The sequence below is a fragment of the Melospiza melodia genome, chromosome 1, assembly GCF_035770615.1.
Source record: "Melospiza melodia melodia isolate bMelMel2 chromosome 1, bMelMel2.pri, whole genome shotgun sequence".
NCBI classification, from domain to species: domain Eukaryota; kingdom Metazoa; phylum Chordata; class Aves; order Passeriformes; family Passerellidae; genus Melospiza; species Melospiza melodia.
The window spans coordinates 174,621,354-174,636,588 of NC_086194.1; the positions used below are offsets into that span (position 1 = coordinate 174,621,354).

General features: G+C 52.5%; 1 protein-coding gene across 23 annotated transcripts in view; it reads left to right on the forward strand.

Moving 5' to 3' along the window:
* SCRIB (scribble planar cell polarity protein) overlaps nt 1–15,235 on the forward strand; it is a 140,125-nt gene that overhangs the window by 56,311 nt on the left and 68,579 nt on the right. For all 23 annotated transcript variants that reach the window (XM_063175652.1, XM_063175721.1, XM_063175703.1 and 20 more), the window contains one exon: nt 14,258–14,347. In XM_063175652.1, coding sequence (XP_063031722.1) covers nt 14,258–14,347 — 90 coding nt within the window. The remainder of the gene's footprint in view (nt 1–14,257; nt 14,348–15,235) is intronic.

The window sequence follows — 15,235 nt, forward strand, 5'->3', positions numbered from 1 at the left end:
CAGAACAGTGGAAGGAGGGTCCCAAGGTTGCAGAGCAGTGGAAGGAGGGTCCCAAGGGTGCACAGAACAGTGGAAGGAGGGTCCCAAGGTTGCAGGAACAGTGGAAGGAGGGTCCCAAGGTTGCAGGAACAGTGGAAGGAGGGTCCCAAGGGTGCACAGAACAGTGGAAGGAGGGTCCCAAGGTTGCAGGAACAGTGGAAGGAGGGTCCCAAGGTTGCAGGAACAGTGGAAGGAGGGTCCCAAGGTTGCAGGAACAGTGGAAGGAAGGTCCCAAGGGTGCAGAGCAGTGGAAGGAGGGTCCCAAACTGTGTTCCAGTGGCCAGGGCTGCTCTGCTGTGGCAAAGTCTGGTGCCATCCACAGCCTTGGGTGTGCCCAGCCTTAACCCATGTCCTGCAGAGCCCCTGCAGGGGCAGGAGGTGCAGAGTGGTCTGTGCTGCCAAAGCTTCTGCTGCTGGAGACATGGACAGGATTTTGTGTCTCACTCTGCCCAGGGACAGCAGGAGCTGCCTTTCCACTCCCTGGGAAGGAAAAAAGGTATCCAGAGGTGTTGGATGTCTTTGCTGCTGCTGCTCAGGTGTCACATCCTGTTGCTCTGCAGGCAGGGAAGGAGCCTGATCCTGTGGAAACTACTCAGGAATGGCACCATTTGTGTTGGAATGCCAGCCTGAAGCCTGGCACCTGCTAGGATCTGCCAGCAGCAGATGGGACAGCACAGCCTGGGGTCCTGGAGCATCCTGTGCTCAAAGGGTTCAGGTTTGGGAAAGGCTCCACAGGGACTGGGGAGCACTGGGATGTGCTGGGAGCCATCCTGGCTCTCTGCCTGTCCACACACATGGAGCCCTTCCTCTTGCTCTGGTTTTGCATTTATGGGGTGAGTGTGTGCTGCATCAGGGCGTTGTCACACTTGGAATTCTTATCTAGCAAATTTGATTTTCTCATAACGTGACCCCTAAATTTTAAACCCAGAAAAGTTTAATGAACCTCTTGTGTAGTGCAGGAGAGGTGACATCACCTGTGTTAGCTCACCTGGCTTGGCTGGAATATGACAGAGTGGAGTGGTTTTGATATTAAAAAGAAGATACAACACTCCCATTTCTCTTATTTAATTTTTAAGGATATCAAAGTTCCTATTGAGAAAAGAAAAATGTGCCATATTTTCTCCTTTAATTTGTCTCGTTTTTAATGTATTCCCATCACAATGTTTTTATGACTTTTTTCTACTGGGTTGAAGGGTCCTCAGTGTTCTTTATGGAATCATAGAGTGGCTTTGGATTAGAAGGGACCTTTGAAATGTCACCCCCTGCCATGGGCTGGGGCACTTTCCACTGCCCCAGGTTGTTCCCTGCCCTGTCCACCCTGGCCTGGAACTCTTCCAGGGATGGGGCAGCCACAGCTTCTCTGGGCCAGGGTTCTGAGACCTTTCCAGGCTGTAACACTCTGGTTTGGGGGTGGGTTTGTGACCTCTAGATGGGTTTGTGACCTTGAGCTGGGTTTGTGACCTTGAGCTGGGTTTGTGACCTTGAGCTGGGTTTGTGATCTCTTCCTGTAAATGTTCAACCTCACCCATGCACCTGTGTCAAGGACAGGGACACGAGTCACCCCCAAAGTGTCAGAGATTGAGGACTGATTTATGTGGCTCCTGCTTGTTCCCCATCACTGATCCCTGCTCAGCTGCAAGTTTTGCCTGATCCAGAGTTCTCTGGGGACCAAGGAGCAAAGTGTGCAGTGACTCTCACACAAATGCAGTTCCCCTTGCCTGCTCCAAGAGTGGGGCAGGATCATTTTGGTTCTGCTCTGCCACACAATCATCTCTTTGGCCTTCACAGAGAGAGCAGGAAGCAGCAGGGAAGGGGCTGATGGAGTGAAAATTGCACATTTAAACACAGTGCTACAGCAAATCCAGGTCTCCCCTCTGCGCTGGGCAGGTGTCCTGTGTGTAACACACGGGGCTTTGCTGCCTGGGGCCAGGGTTATGTGCAAGAGTCAGGCGTTGCAATAACCCCCACAGCAATCACAGGGGCTGGGACATTTACCTGCCCTAAAGCTGCTCCCTGTGTGCTGCAGTGAGCTCTGAGTGTCACTGAGGAGAGCAGGAGCTCCCAGCCAGTTCCAGGATCACCCTTGCGGTGGGAAACAATCCCCAGCTGGGCACTGGGCACACCGGGACAGGCTGGGAGAGAGAGTTCAGCTGGAAAGGGGCTGTGCTCAGCTCAGGAGCTCCCAGCCAGTTCCAGGATCACACTGCAGTGGGAAACAATCCCCAGCTGGGCACTGGGCACATGGGACAGGCTGGCATTTCTGGAGTTGAGCTGGAAAAGGGCTGTGCTCAGCTCAGGAGCAGCAAAGCTCAGTTTGCAGGGAAGATAACAGATGATTTAGAAGGAAGTGCTGAAGTCAAATCTCCTATCAGGGCTGGCAACCCAACATTATACTCTGGTTAATAAATCAAACTTTTCATTAAATACAGCTTGTTTCATCCTGTTAGCAGTGTGTACACACACAGATCCCTCCTCCAGGGAGAACTCCAAAACTTCTCCATATTTCTGCTTCTGGAATCATCAGAAAACTTAGTTTTAATCTGTGATTTGTTAGATCATGGTTTTCATTGTAGTTTATCTTGTGCAATCTCTTCCCGCTAGCTGACCCATTGCCTGCTTGTCTTTGGTGTAATTCTATGGACCCCAGTCCTGACTTCTTCCAGCCTTCCTTTTGCTGGATTAGAGAAACCAAGTTTCCATGGTAAGAGGGATTTCCATTTATTCCCTGCCTTTTCTTTCACCTGATCTGCCTGAGCTCAGGGTTGGTGACTATAGACAACATGAGAGAGTTTATCCAGACCTTGGTCCACTGAATTCCATGCTTGTTTTTTCATTTCAAACAAGGCAGTTCCTGCTCCTGCATGGGAATTTCTCTTTGTTCTTACCTTTATTGCACCTTTAGCTTTTCTTCCTGTGTCCGTTGGAGAGGCTTGGCCTTCAAACAAGGAGCGCTCAGAGATGTCTCTGCCTGTTTGTTCTGAGGCAGGTGAGGCCAGGTTTAATGGAATTTTTCCATGTATTCCGCTGCTCCTTGGATAAATGTTCTCCTCCTTCAAAGCCTGCCCTGAGCAGCACAGCTTTGAAGTAGGTTGTGGTAGAGTTGTAAACTCCCAGTCTTTACAGCCTTGTACTTGTGTGTTAAATGATGGGTAAAAGGGCCTTTAGAACAGTCTGAAACTGCTGGGCTGAGAGCAGTCTCCAGTGGAATTTTATAGTGGAAAATACAGTTCAAAAAAATGGCTGCTCCAGGGATTTCACTGCACAGGAAGGGTCAGTAAGAGCAGGAATAAAAACTCTGTGCTGCTGAAGAGATGAAATGGGATGTGTTCTGGTGTTACCTGTCCCAGATGAACCTGGGGGTAGGTTTTTGTCCTGTTTCTGGTTCTGGAATGGTTTGAGGATTGGTAGCTTTGGATAATGCTTTTTATTTCTCTCTAAGCATTTGAGTGTTTTCATTTCCAGGGAGACCCTGTCCTGCTGCATTCCGTAGTTTGGCCAGGCCAGATCCTTGCAGGATTCTCTTCTTTTTCTGTCTCTGTGGCCCTGACAAAGCTGGCTCCCAACTGTGATGAGAAGGAAGTGCCAGCTTCCTAAGTGCCACTCTCTGTATTTCAGTAACGAAATAACTCATCCTGGAGTCCTGTCTTGTGTAGTTCATTGATGAAATAACCAATCCTGGAGTCCCACTCTGTGTGGTTCATTAATGAAATAACCAATCCTGGAGTCCCACTCTGTGCAGTTCATTAATGAAATAACTCATCCTGGAGCCCCATTTTGGGTAGTTCATTACTGAAATAACCAATCCTGGAGTCCCACTTTGTGTGGTTCGTTAATGAAATAACCAATCCTGGAGTCCCATTTTGTGTGGTTCATTAATGAAATAACCAATCCTGGAGTCCCGCTCTGTGCAGTTCATTAATGTAATAAGCAATCCTGGAGTCCCACTCTGTGTAGTTCATTACTGAAATAACTGATCCTGGAGTCCCATTTTGTGTAGTTCATTAATGAAATAACTGATCCTGGAGTCCCACTCTGTGTAGCTCATTAATGAAATAACCAATCCTGGAGTCCCATTTTGTGTAGCTCATTAATGAATAACCAATCCTGGGATCACAGAGCAGCCCAGGGGCCTGGACAGCCCCAGGGTTTGAGGGAAGGAGCCCTGGTGAGGCTCTCAGCCCCAGCCTGTCCCAGCCAGGGCTGTGGAGCCTGTCCCAGTGGAGGATTGCTGTCACTGCAGACATTTCTCCCATGCCCCAGGATGAAGTCAGGCCTTTATACAGACACACAGCAGCACTGATCTGGATGTGGATCTGCAGCCCTGGCACACACACAGCTGTCAGAGGGGGGGTCACGTGATGTGTGAATGTTCTCATACCTGTAGGAGCCCTGGGTTTTGTTGATGCTGCAAATGTGACCATATTCCCTGTTCCAAAAAGGCATCCTGGCTTCCTTCTCCCTTGGGGAAACGTGGTCACTGTCCTCAGGTGTCCTGGGGATGTGCAGGAGCAGAGCAGCACCCTGAGCATGGCAAGTCCCTGTCCCATCTGCTGCCAGTGCTGCTGTCCCCAGATCAGGGACTGTGGCAGGTCCCTGTCCCTTACTTTGCTGCTGTCAAAGATCTCCTTTGGGGTTCTGTGCTTTGCACTGTGTTTTGTTTTGCACTGCTTTTGTGGAGTTGCTCAGTGGAGTGAAGTCAGTGAAGGGCTCAAACTCCCCTGCCCTGTGCCCCCCATCTCTGCCCTTGAAGGGCTCAAACTCCCCTGCCCTGTGCCCCCCATCTCTGCCCTGGAAGGGCTCACACTCCCCTGCCCTGTGCCCCCCATCTCTGCCCTGGAAGGGCTCACACTCCCCTGCCCTGTGCCCCCATCTCTGCCCTGGAAGGGCTCACACTCCCCTGTCCTGTGCCCCCATCTCTGCCCTTGAAGGGCTCACACTCCCCTGCCCTGTGCCCCCATCTCTGCCCTTGAAGGGCTCACACTCCCCTGTCCTGTGCCCCCATCTCTGCCCTTGAAGGGCTCACACTCCCCTGCCCTGTGCCCCCATCTCTGCCCTTGAAGGGCTCAAACTCCCCTGCCCTGTGCCCCCCATCTCTGCCCTGGAAGGGCTCACACTCCCCTGTCCTGTGCCCCCATCTCTGCCCTTGAAGGGCTCACACTCCCCTGTCCTGTGCCCCCATCTCTGCCCTTGAAGGGCTCACACTCCCCTGCCCTGTGCCCCCATCTCTGCCCTTGAAGGGCTCAAACTCCCCTGCCCTGTGCCCCCCATCTCTGCCCTGGAAGGGCTCACACTCCCCTGCCCTGTGCCCCCATCTCTGCCCTGGAAGGGCTCACACTCCCCTGCCCTGTGCCCCCATCTCTGCCCTTGAAGGGCTCACACTCCCCTGCCCTGTGCCCCCATCTCTGCCCTGGAAGGGCTCACACTCCCCTGCCCTGTGCCCCCATCTCTGCCCTTGAAGGGCTCACACTCCCCTGCCCTGTGCCCCCCATCTCTGCCCTGGAAGGGCTCACACTCCCCTGCCCTGTGCCCCCCATCTCTGCCCTTGAAGGGCTCACACTCCCCTGCCCTGTGCCCCCATCTCTGCCCTTGAAGGGCTCACACTCCCCTGCCCTGTGCCCCCATCTCTGCCCTTGAAGGGCTCACACTCCCCTGCCCTGTGCCCCCCATCTCTGCCCTGGAAGGGCTCACACTCCCCTGCCCTGTGCCCCCCATCTCTGCCCTTGAAGGGCTCACACTCCCCTGCCCTGTGCCCCCATCTCTGCCCTGGAAGGGCTCACACTCCCCTGTCCTGTGCCCCCATCTCTGCCCTTGAAGGGCTCAAACTCCCCTGCCCTGTGCCCCCCATCTCTGCCCTGGAAGGGCTCACACTCCCCTGCCCTGTGCCCCCCATCTCTGCCCTGGAAGGGCTCACACTCCCCTGCCCTGTGCCCCCATCTCTGCCCTTGAAGGGCTCACACTCCCCTGCCCTGTGCCCCCATCTCTGCCCTTGAAGGGCTCACACTCCCCTGCCCTGTGCCCCCCATCTCTGCCCTTGAAGGGCTCACACTCCCCTGCCCTGTGCCCCCATCTCTGCCCTGGAAGGGCTCACACTCCCCTGCCCTGTGCCCCCATCTCTGCCCTTGAAGGGCTCACACTCCCCTGCCCTGTGCCCCCATCTCTGCCCTTGAAGGGCTCAAACTCCCCTGCCCTGTGCCCCCATCTCTGCCCTTGCTCACACTCCCCTGTCCTGTGCCCCCATCTCTGCCCTTGAAGGGCTCACACTCCCCTGCCCTGTGCCCCCATCTCTGCCCTGGAAGGGCTCACACTCCCCTGTCCTGTGCCCCCATCTCTGCCCTTGAAGGGCTCAAACTCCCCTGCCCTGTGCCCCCCATCTCTGCCCTGGAAGGGCTCACACTCCCCTGCCCTGTGCCCCCCATCTCTGCCCTGGAAGGGCTCACACTCCCCTGCCCTGTGCCCCCATCTCTGCCCTTGAAGGGCTCACACTCCCCTGCCCTGTGCCCCCATCTCTGCCCTTGAAGGGCTCACACTCCCCTGCCCTGTGCCCCCCATCTCTGCCCTCCTGGTACCCTTTTGAGAACTGAACCCCCTGGAACAGGGGAAGGAATCATATCAGAGCCAGGAAACCTCCAGCCCGTGGCCAGGGGCTGCTCTCCTGCCAGGGCTGCTTTCCTTTGTGTTCCTTTCCCACTGCCTGGGGTTAATTTAGCTCTCAGCAGCCAGTCCCATCTCCCTTTCGCTCACTGTTATTTTCAGCCTGTCTCTGTGTCCCCATAAGCTGTCAGTGACCAAAGCCAGACAGATTTAGCTCTTCTCATCTTTCCTGGTCAATCAGTGCCTCCTGCTCTTCCCTGTCCCAGCTCTGTGCACCCAAGCTGAGCAGAATCCCAGAGTTATTCAGGTTAGAAAAGATCTCCAGGACCATCAAGTTCAGCCTCTGACTGATCCACACCTTGTCACCAGCCCATAGCCCTGAGTGCCACATCCAGTCACGCCTTGCACACCTCCAGGGATGGTGACTCTGCCAGTCCCTGAGCAGCTAATGCCTGTGACCCTTCCTGGGGAGAAATCCTTCCTGATGCCCAGCCTGAACCTTGAGGCTGTAGTGTGACAGTTAAACCAGTGTGTTGTGTCATGTTGCACTGACTGAACGTGTGCCAGAGCACAGTGACAGGAGCTGAGGGGCCCAGACCCAGCAGGACAGAGGGGTCTTCCCCTGGTGGGTGCTCAGCCCCTGGCACTCTGTGGGTCATGTTCACACCCAGGTATGAGGCACCATGGGGCTGCCATCCGTGGTTCTGTCTGATCCTCTCCCATTCCTTTTATGCATTTCAGTCCCACAGAATCTAGTGGCAATCAATTATAAATTCACTTGAGCTTTATATCCAAAAGTGTTTTTTAAGCTTGCCACTGATATTTCATTTGGTATCTTACTGAGTTCCACTGAATGTCCCTAATTCTTTTGTGATTACAAACATGGAATAACCATCTCCTATGAAGTTATTAATGCCATGAAAAGGTAAAAAGGGTCTATCTCCCCCTCCTGAATTGGAAGGCCCCCCAGCTTCCCCTCATATGGAATTATTTCAATTCTTTCTGCTTTAGAATAAAGCCACGCCTGACAGATCTTGACAGAGCCCAAATTCTTGTTTCTCTCCTGATGGCTCTTACCTGGTTCTTTCTTGGAGCACAGCTTCCATGTTCTGCACAAGTCTGCTTGTGCAAAAGTGAACCTTCATCAGCCAATTCTGGAGTCTTCTCAGGATGAAATAGTTTGGCTTTTGAGGGACCTGGTTTTCATAGAATTCAGCTGTTCCTCATGAAAGCCATTTGGTATCTGCTAAGAGCCACATTTGCCCCTCAGTTACTGCTGGAGTGGTGTCTGGGTGAGGAGCTGATGGTCACGGGAATCCCTCTGGGTCTCAGAGTACAAAAAGCCCAGAATTTCGGAAATGCTCTATAAGGATCTCAGGCAAATGTTGGGACTCTTGAACACAAGTTGTCCAGCCCTTTTGATTTTTGAAAAGGTTGTTGATGATATTTTATGGATTCTTCAGCTGCTGTTGAGGCGGGATTGCTCACCTTCACATGGCAACTGTCCCTTGTCACATGTCTGTCCCAACATAAATCCAAATCACTTATTGCAGTTTGCATTTCCTGTGTCAGTGTGACAGTCTCAGATAAATCTTTTGGGACATGTAAACACCAGGATTGGGCACTGAGAGTCAGGGATTCTGTCTGTCCTAACATAAATCCAAATTATTGCAGTGTGCATCTCCTGTGTCAGTATGACACTCTCAAATCTTTTGGGACACATAGATGCCAGGATTGGGCACTGAGAGTCAAGGAATCAGTAAGGTTGGAAAAGACCTGTAAGAACAGCAGGTCCAGCCATCAACCCAGCACCACCACCATGTTCATCACTAAACCATGTCCTCAGGTGCCATATCCACATGGTTTTTGAACACTTCCAGATATGAGGACTCCACCCCTGTCCTCAGCAATCCATGTCAGGGCTGGACAGCCATTTACAGGAAGGAATTTTCCCAGTATCCCATCTAAACCACTCCTGGCACAGCTTGAGACTGTTTCCCCTTGTCCTGTCCCTTGTTCCCTGGGAGCAGAGCCTGGCTCCACCTTCCTGGCAGGGAGCTGTAGAGACTGAGATGGTCCCTCCTGAGCCTCCTTTCCTCCAGGCTGAGCCCCCACGAGCTGCCTCAGCTGCTCCTGGTGCTGCAGGCCTTTCCCCAGCTCTGTTCCTGGGTCTGGCCTTGCTGATGCCCCTCGAGCTGCCCCAGAACTTTCCCCAGCTCTGTTCCTGGGTTTGAGCTTGCTGATGCCCCTCAGTGTCTTTCTGGTTCTGACCCCCGCTGTGTGCATCCACTCGTAGAACCATTTATAAACTGGTGCCTTTCCATCTTCTGGATGTGAAGCCCTTGAGCCCCACTCCTGTGCGTGTGTTTGGAGGAAGAACTTGGTCTTTCAGCAGCTCTGAGCTTTGTCCCTTGAGTTCTGTCCCTTAAATGCCTCCAGCTCCTGCTCTTCCCTGTCCCAGCTCTGTGTGCCCAAGGTGAGCAGAATCCCAGACTTATTTAGGTTAGAAAAGACCTCCAGGACCATCAAGTTCAACCTCTGACTGATCCACACCTTGTCACCAGAGCCCTGAGTGCCACATCCAGTCCTTCCTTGCACACCTCCAGGGATGCCATGGTTGGTGCCTGCCGTGCCCCTGGCAGGCTGCAGGGATCCTCAGGGATGAGTTGCAGGGCACAGCAGCAAAATTGGACTGCCCCAAATCTGCTGGGCAGCCCCCAAATGTCCCTAGCTCTGCCTGAATCTGTCCAGTGTGCAGCAGCTCTGGTGTGTGCAGCTACTGCTGAAAGCTGGGAATTCCTACAGGAGCACTGAGTCTGATAACAGAGAAGGATGGGTGGGTGAGCTTTAAGGTCCCTTCCACCCAAACTGTGAAAAACGCCAATCACTTGTTTTTAAAATGTTAAAAATTTAATAGTAATTAAATGGTTATAAAAATAGTAATACAATTAGAGTAATAATAATTTGGACAATTTGAATTAGGACAGTATGAGACAATAAAGACAAAGAGTTACGGAGAGTCCAGGTACCTTTTCAGGGCAGTGTGAACCCAAGAAAGGACCCACGTTAACAGAGGATTAACCCTTAAAAGCAACAGCCTGTTGCATATTCATACACCTCATCCATGATGCATAAATTCCATTCAAACACGGGATTCTGTCTGGGCAGTGTCAGCTGCTTCCTCTGAATCCTGACAGCGCCTTCGAGGTGGGAAGAAGTTCATTTCTTCTGATAATGGAGCAATGAATTCTCTTTCTCTGAAAGATTCAGGTGTCCTGTGGCTGCTATCTCGCTGCAAGTCCTTTCTTTTAAAAAAACATCCTACAAAGCATAGTTTGTATTTTAACATTTTTTATAACCTACAACTATATTTAACACACTACTTAAGAGAATTAATACAGCATTACTTTCTAACACAACACATATAATACTCATTTTAATATTTGGGAAAAGCCAATTATAAAAAACATGCATTTTTCACCCAAACCATTCCATGATTCCATGTTAAAAGACAGTTACGCCAAAAGCCATACGAGAACTGGGTTGAGGTGGCCCTGGGTCATGCTTGGTGTGTCCCCAAAGAGGCACAGGGTGGAACTGCTTCCCTGGGTGTGTTTGGTGTGTCCCCAAAGAGGCACGGGCGGGATGTGGAACAAGCTGAGGTGCACAAGGGGTGGAACTGCTGGGTGTGTTTGGTGCCACTGATGGTGAATGGGTTCCCAGTGGGATCCCAGGGTGAAGGATGGCAGTGTGACCGTGTTCACAGGGGCCTCAGGTTGAGGGAAGAGATGAGGATCTGACTCCATGTTTCAGAAGGCTGATTTATTATTTTTTGTTATATATTATATTAAAACTATACTAAAAGAATAGAAGGAAGGATTTCATCAGAAGGCCAGCTAAGAATAGAAAAAGAAGGTATGATAACAAAGGCTTGTGGCTCTGACTCTCTGTCCGAGCCAGCTGACTGTGATTGGCCATTAATTAGAAACAACCACATGAGACCAATCACAGATGCACCTGTTGCATTCCACAGCAGCAGATAACCATTGTTTACATTTTGTTCCTGAGGCCTCCCAGCTTCTCAGGAGGAACAATCCTAAGGAAAGGATTTTTTATAAAAGATGTCTGCGACATGGCAGCTCAAAGTGTGGCAGCTTTTCCAATTTCCCCACTTTCCCCTGGCACTGCAGCACTTTTCCTGCAGGGCTGTTCCCTGCTGAGGACCTGGGAGCATGGTGTGCTCTCCATGAAGGTTTGTGCTTTCTGCAGAGGGAGAAGCACTGAGTTTTGGTGAAAATCAGCTCAGATCAGATCATCTGAGAGGGGCTGTGGGTGGGTCCCTGTCTTTGGGGGAAAATACAAAAAGGGTAAAATACACAAAGGATAAAATGCCCCTTGAAATCCATGGCAGGAGCAATGGCAGGGAGGGAGCTGAGCTGTCCCTGCTGGGGCAGCTCTCTGCTCTGGTTCCAGTGGTTTCTGTGTGGTTTTGTGGCAGTCCCAGAGCAGCCTGAGGAAAGAGGAACTTGGGGGAACAAAGAGCTTCAGGGTTTGGAGCCAGAAACAGCCTGAGCTGCACCTTGAAGGGCAATTCCAGGCTGCTGGATCCAGGTCCTTCTTCTTGAGGTTCATGCCTACTCAAACATCCATCCACCAATCTCACCACACTGGCTTTTGTGTGATTTTCTTGGGAGTTTGAAATCTTTTCAGCCTACATATACTCATATATAATTCAAGGTCCCCTGCTGCAGTTGTCCCAGCATTTTTAATCTGGCTTGTTTTCTCCTTGGGGTTTTGCTTTTCACATTGATGGACAGAAGGTTCCTCCCCATCAGGCCAGTTGGCTTTTCTAGCAGGTTTCCCCCTATTTCTAGACTGGTTTGCTGAATTTGAGGGGTGAAATCCAGGGGATTTCTTGTGAAATCCAAGGGGTTTGTGGCATACCTCTCTGTTAGTTTACAGCATCAACTTCCCATGCAGCTGGAAGTGACATTCTGTGACCAGTGACATCAGACATTCCTCAGTCATTATCCAAAACCATGATCCTGTCCAATGGATCTGGGCACTGACCAGACCTGGGAAACGCCAGGATCCTGCTCTTAGACCAGTCTGTAATCCCTGCCTGAAGCCTTGGTTTGCTGTAATTCCTGCAATCCCTGCCTGAAGCCCTGGTTTGCTGTCCTGTAATCCTTGCTCTGCTGACATTCTTGTAATCCCTGGTTTGCTGTAATTCTTGTAATCCCTGCCTGAAGCCCTGGTTTGCTGTCATTTCTTTTTTGCTATAATTCCTGTAATCCCTGCCTGAAGCCCTTGTTTTACTGTCAATCCTGTAATCCCTGCCTGAAGCCCTGGTTTGCTATAATTCCTGCAATCTCTGCCTGAAGCCCTGGTTTGCTCTCATTCCTGTAATCTCTGGTTTGCTGTCATTCCTGCAGTCCCTGCCTGAAGCCCTGGATTGCTGTCAATCCTGTAATCTCTGCCTAAAGCCCTGGTTTGCTGTCATTCCTGTAAATTCCTGTAATTCTTGCCTGAAGCCCTGGATTGCTGTCAATCTTAGAAACGTTTGTGTTGAACATAGAACTACACAATTTCCTGATCATCAGGATCCTCAAGTCCAGCTTCTGGCCCTGCACAGAACAACCCCAAAAATCCTCCCATGTGCCTGGGAGCATGGTCTGAGCACTCCTTGGACAGTACAGCTGTGAGTCTTCAGAGCATTTCTAGAGTCCAGTGAGTCTGGGTGGAAAAACAAGGGTTTTGTAGTTAGTTCCTAATAGAATCATGGAAGAAGCATTGTCTGGTCAGGAGCTGGTTTGAGTTGGGCTGTCTTGGTGTTGTCTCCTCACCACCCCATTTCTGTTTTGCTTGGGTATTCCAAAACTTGGAATTTGACTCAGTTTCTGGCTCTTGCACAGAGAGTGAGCTGGTGGCAGGTCTGGAATCAGGGATTTCCCTGGGAAGATTCACATTCTTGCTTGGGTATTCCAAAACTTGGAATTTGACTCAGTTTCTGGCTCTTGCACAGGGACAGTGAGGTGATGGCAGGTCTGGAACCAGGGATTTCCCTGGGATGATCCCTCAGTGTTCTGCTGTGCTGTAATCTGGGCACCAGAGGAGCTGGCCGAGCAGAGCACTCAGCTTGTCCCACATTTCCTGCAGGGCATTTTGGTTTGGGTTTTGTTTTAGCCTTAGCAGAACATGTGTAGGGGGATACAGTGTGGGTAAATGAAGGTGGTACAGAATGTAATCTTGTCCCCTAAAGAGTTGCAGCTGAACCAATTACTAAGGATTAGGAGCAGGCCTGATGTGAACAGGCCACACCTGTAGCCAATAGGAACAGTGTTATAAAAGAGTGGATTGGTGGGATCTGGAGTTAGGTGGCTGCTGCAAGGACCAGGAACAGTCAGTGCCAGAGGAGCTGCCTATGAGAAACACCAAGGAGGTATGAAACTCTGGTGACATGGAACCCTTGCACCATAATGATAGAAGAACTCTTGATATGTAAGACAACAAATATGGAGCTCCACAAGATGTTGGTTCTGTCACTGCAGAAGTGAAAGGGGGCTGGAAGGGAGATGTTAAGGAAGATGATCCCTGCTTCCTTTGCTGCCCATGCTGTGGCAACGAGCGACACGCCTGAATCTCTGCAGCAGCCTCTCTCCATCCTGGGCTTTGCTCACAAAGACGTGACATGGAGGACAGCCAGTTTGGTTCTCTGTGCTCATTTCTGTCACTGAGCTCCCCAGCTCCTTGGCCTTGAGAGAGTCCTGTCTGTCCTGTTCCTTTCCCTGTGTCCTACCACGTGCTCCCTGTCTTCCTTCTCCTGACTGTGGCATTGGGAATGGCTCGTGCTGGTGTCCCTAAAAGAAACAGCTTCAGCCTGAGTCACATCAGCATGGCTGGGTGTGTGGAGGTGGGAGGTAGGAAGGAGAAGACTTGTGGATTGCTCAGCTGTGATCCTGAGCAGCTGGGGCAGAGGGGAGCAGAGCATCTGGGGTTTTTGGAGTTGCGTGTTGATTTTCATCAATACAGCAAAGCTGAGTGTCCATCCAGAGCCTTCTGGACAAGGTGCCATCCTGGTCACTGCACACTGCTCTGGGGTGGCCTGGAATGCCCCTGGGGTGCTGGAATTACACTCAGAGGGAGCCCTGGCAGAGCCAGGCTGTGGTGTGAGCACTGTCCCTGTCCTGTGATCCAGTTCCAGTTCAAACTGGCTGCCCAGTTTGCCTTGTGCTGGAATCCCCTCTGCTGTGCCCACTGTGGGCAGGCTGACTGTTGGCTCAGGGCTCAGCTGTGGGAAGGGATTGGTATGTTCCGTGGGTTGTGGGGGTGCTGCCTCTGAGGCATGAGTGCCAGAGCACCCCCAGTGTGTCCCACAGGTGCCAGAGCACCCCCAGTGTGTCCCACAGATCCCCTTTGGGTCCCAGGGCCCCCCCAGTGCCAGGAGATGGCCCAGAGTTGCTGTTTTCCATGCAAGGGAGCCGTACTTGGCTCTGGGTGCCCTGACCCATGTCCTGTCCCTGTCACAGCCCCCCCCAGTGCCAGGAGATGGCCCAGAGCTGCTGTTTTCCCTGCAGAGGAGCTGTCCCTGGCTCTGGGTGCCCTGACCCTGTCCCTTGTGTTGCAGCTGACCCTGACCATCGTGCGGCAGACGGGCGGGCTGGGCATCAGCATCGCCGGGGGCAAGGGCTCCACGCCCTACAAGGGGGATGACGAGGTAAGGCCTGGCTCTGTCACTGCCCCTGTCCCTGCTGAGCCAGCTCCTGCTGGGGACGGGGTGTCCCTCGTGGGAGTTTTGGGCCGGGTGGGAGCAGCCCTGGATGCTCCCAAAGGGAGGGTGGTGGGGTGGAGCAGGATGGGGGATGAGCTGGGTGAGCCGTGGTGGTGGCGTGGAGCAGACCCCAGCAGGATATGGGGGATGAGCTGGGTGAGCCATGGTGGTGGCGTGGAGCAGACCCCAGCAGGATATGGGGAATGAGCTGGATGAGCCATGGTGGTGGGATGGAGCAGACCCCAGCAGGATATGGGGGATGAGCTGGGTGAGCCATGGTGGTGGGATGGAGCAGACCCCAGCAGGATATGGGGGATGAGCTGGGTGAGCCGTGGTGGTGGGATGGAGCAGACCCCAGCAGGATATGGGGGATGAGCTGGGTGAGCCGTGGTGGTGGCGTGGAGCAGACCCCCTGCAGGATATGGGGGATGAGCTGGGTGAGCCATGGTGGTGGGATGGAGCAGACCCCTGCCTCTGAGCCAGGATGGGCTGAGCTGGAGCTGCCATGGAAGCAGGGGTTCCTCCCCACTGTGGGCACAGGGTGTGGGGTTGTTTCCCACCTGGTGGCATCAGCTCCATCCTGTGATGCCAGTTCCACTGGAAGAGGGTTAAGGTGTCATTCCCTGGTCTTGTGCCTCACCTGGGGCAGCCTTGCCACGAGGCTTCTGTCCCCCTCTTGTCACCTTGGGGCAGCCCTGCCATGGGGTTTCTGTCCCCCTTGTCACCTTGGGGTTTCTGTTCCTTCTCCCCAGCTCCTGAGCTGCCATGTCCTCCCCTCATTGTGGGTTCAGGACTGGCCAGGGGCTGGGGCTGAGGGTCCCTGCCCTGCAGAGG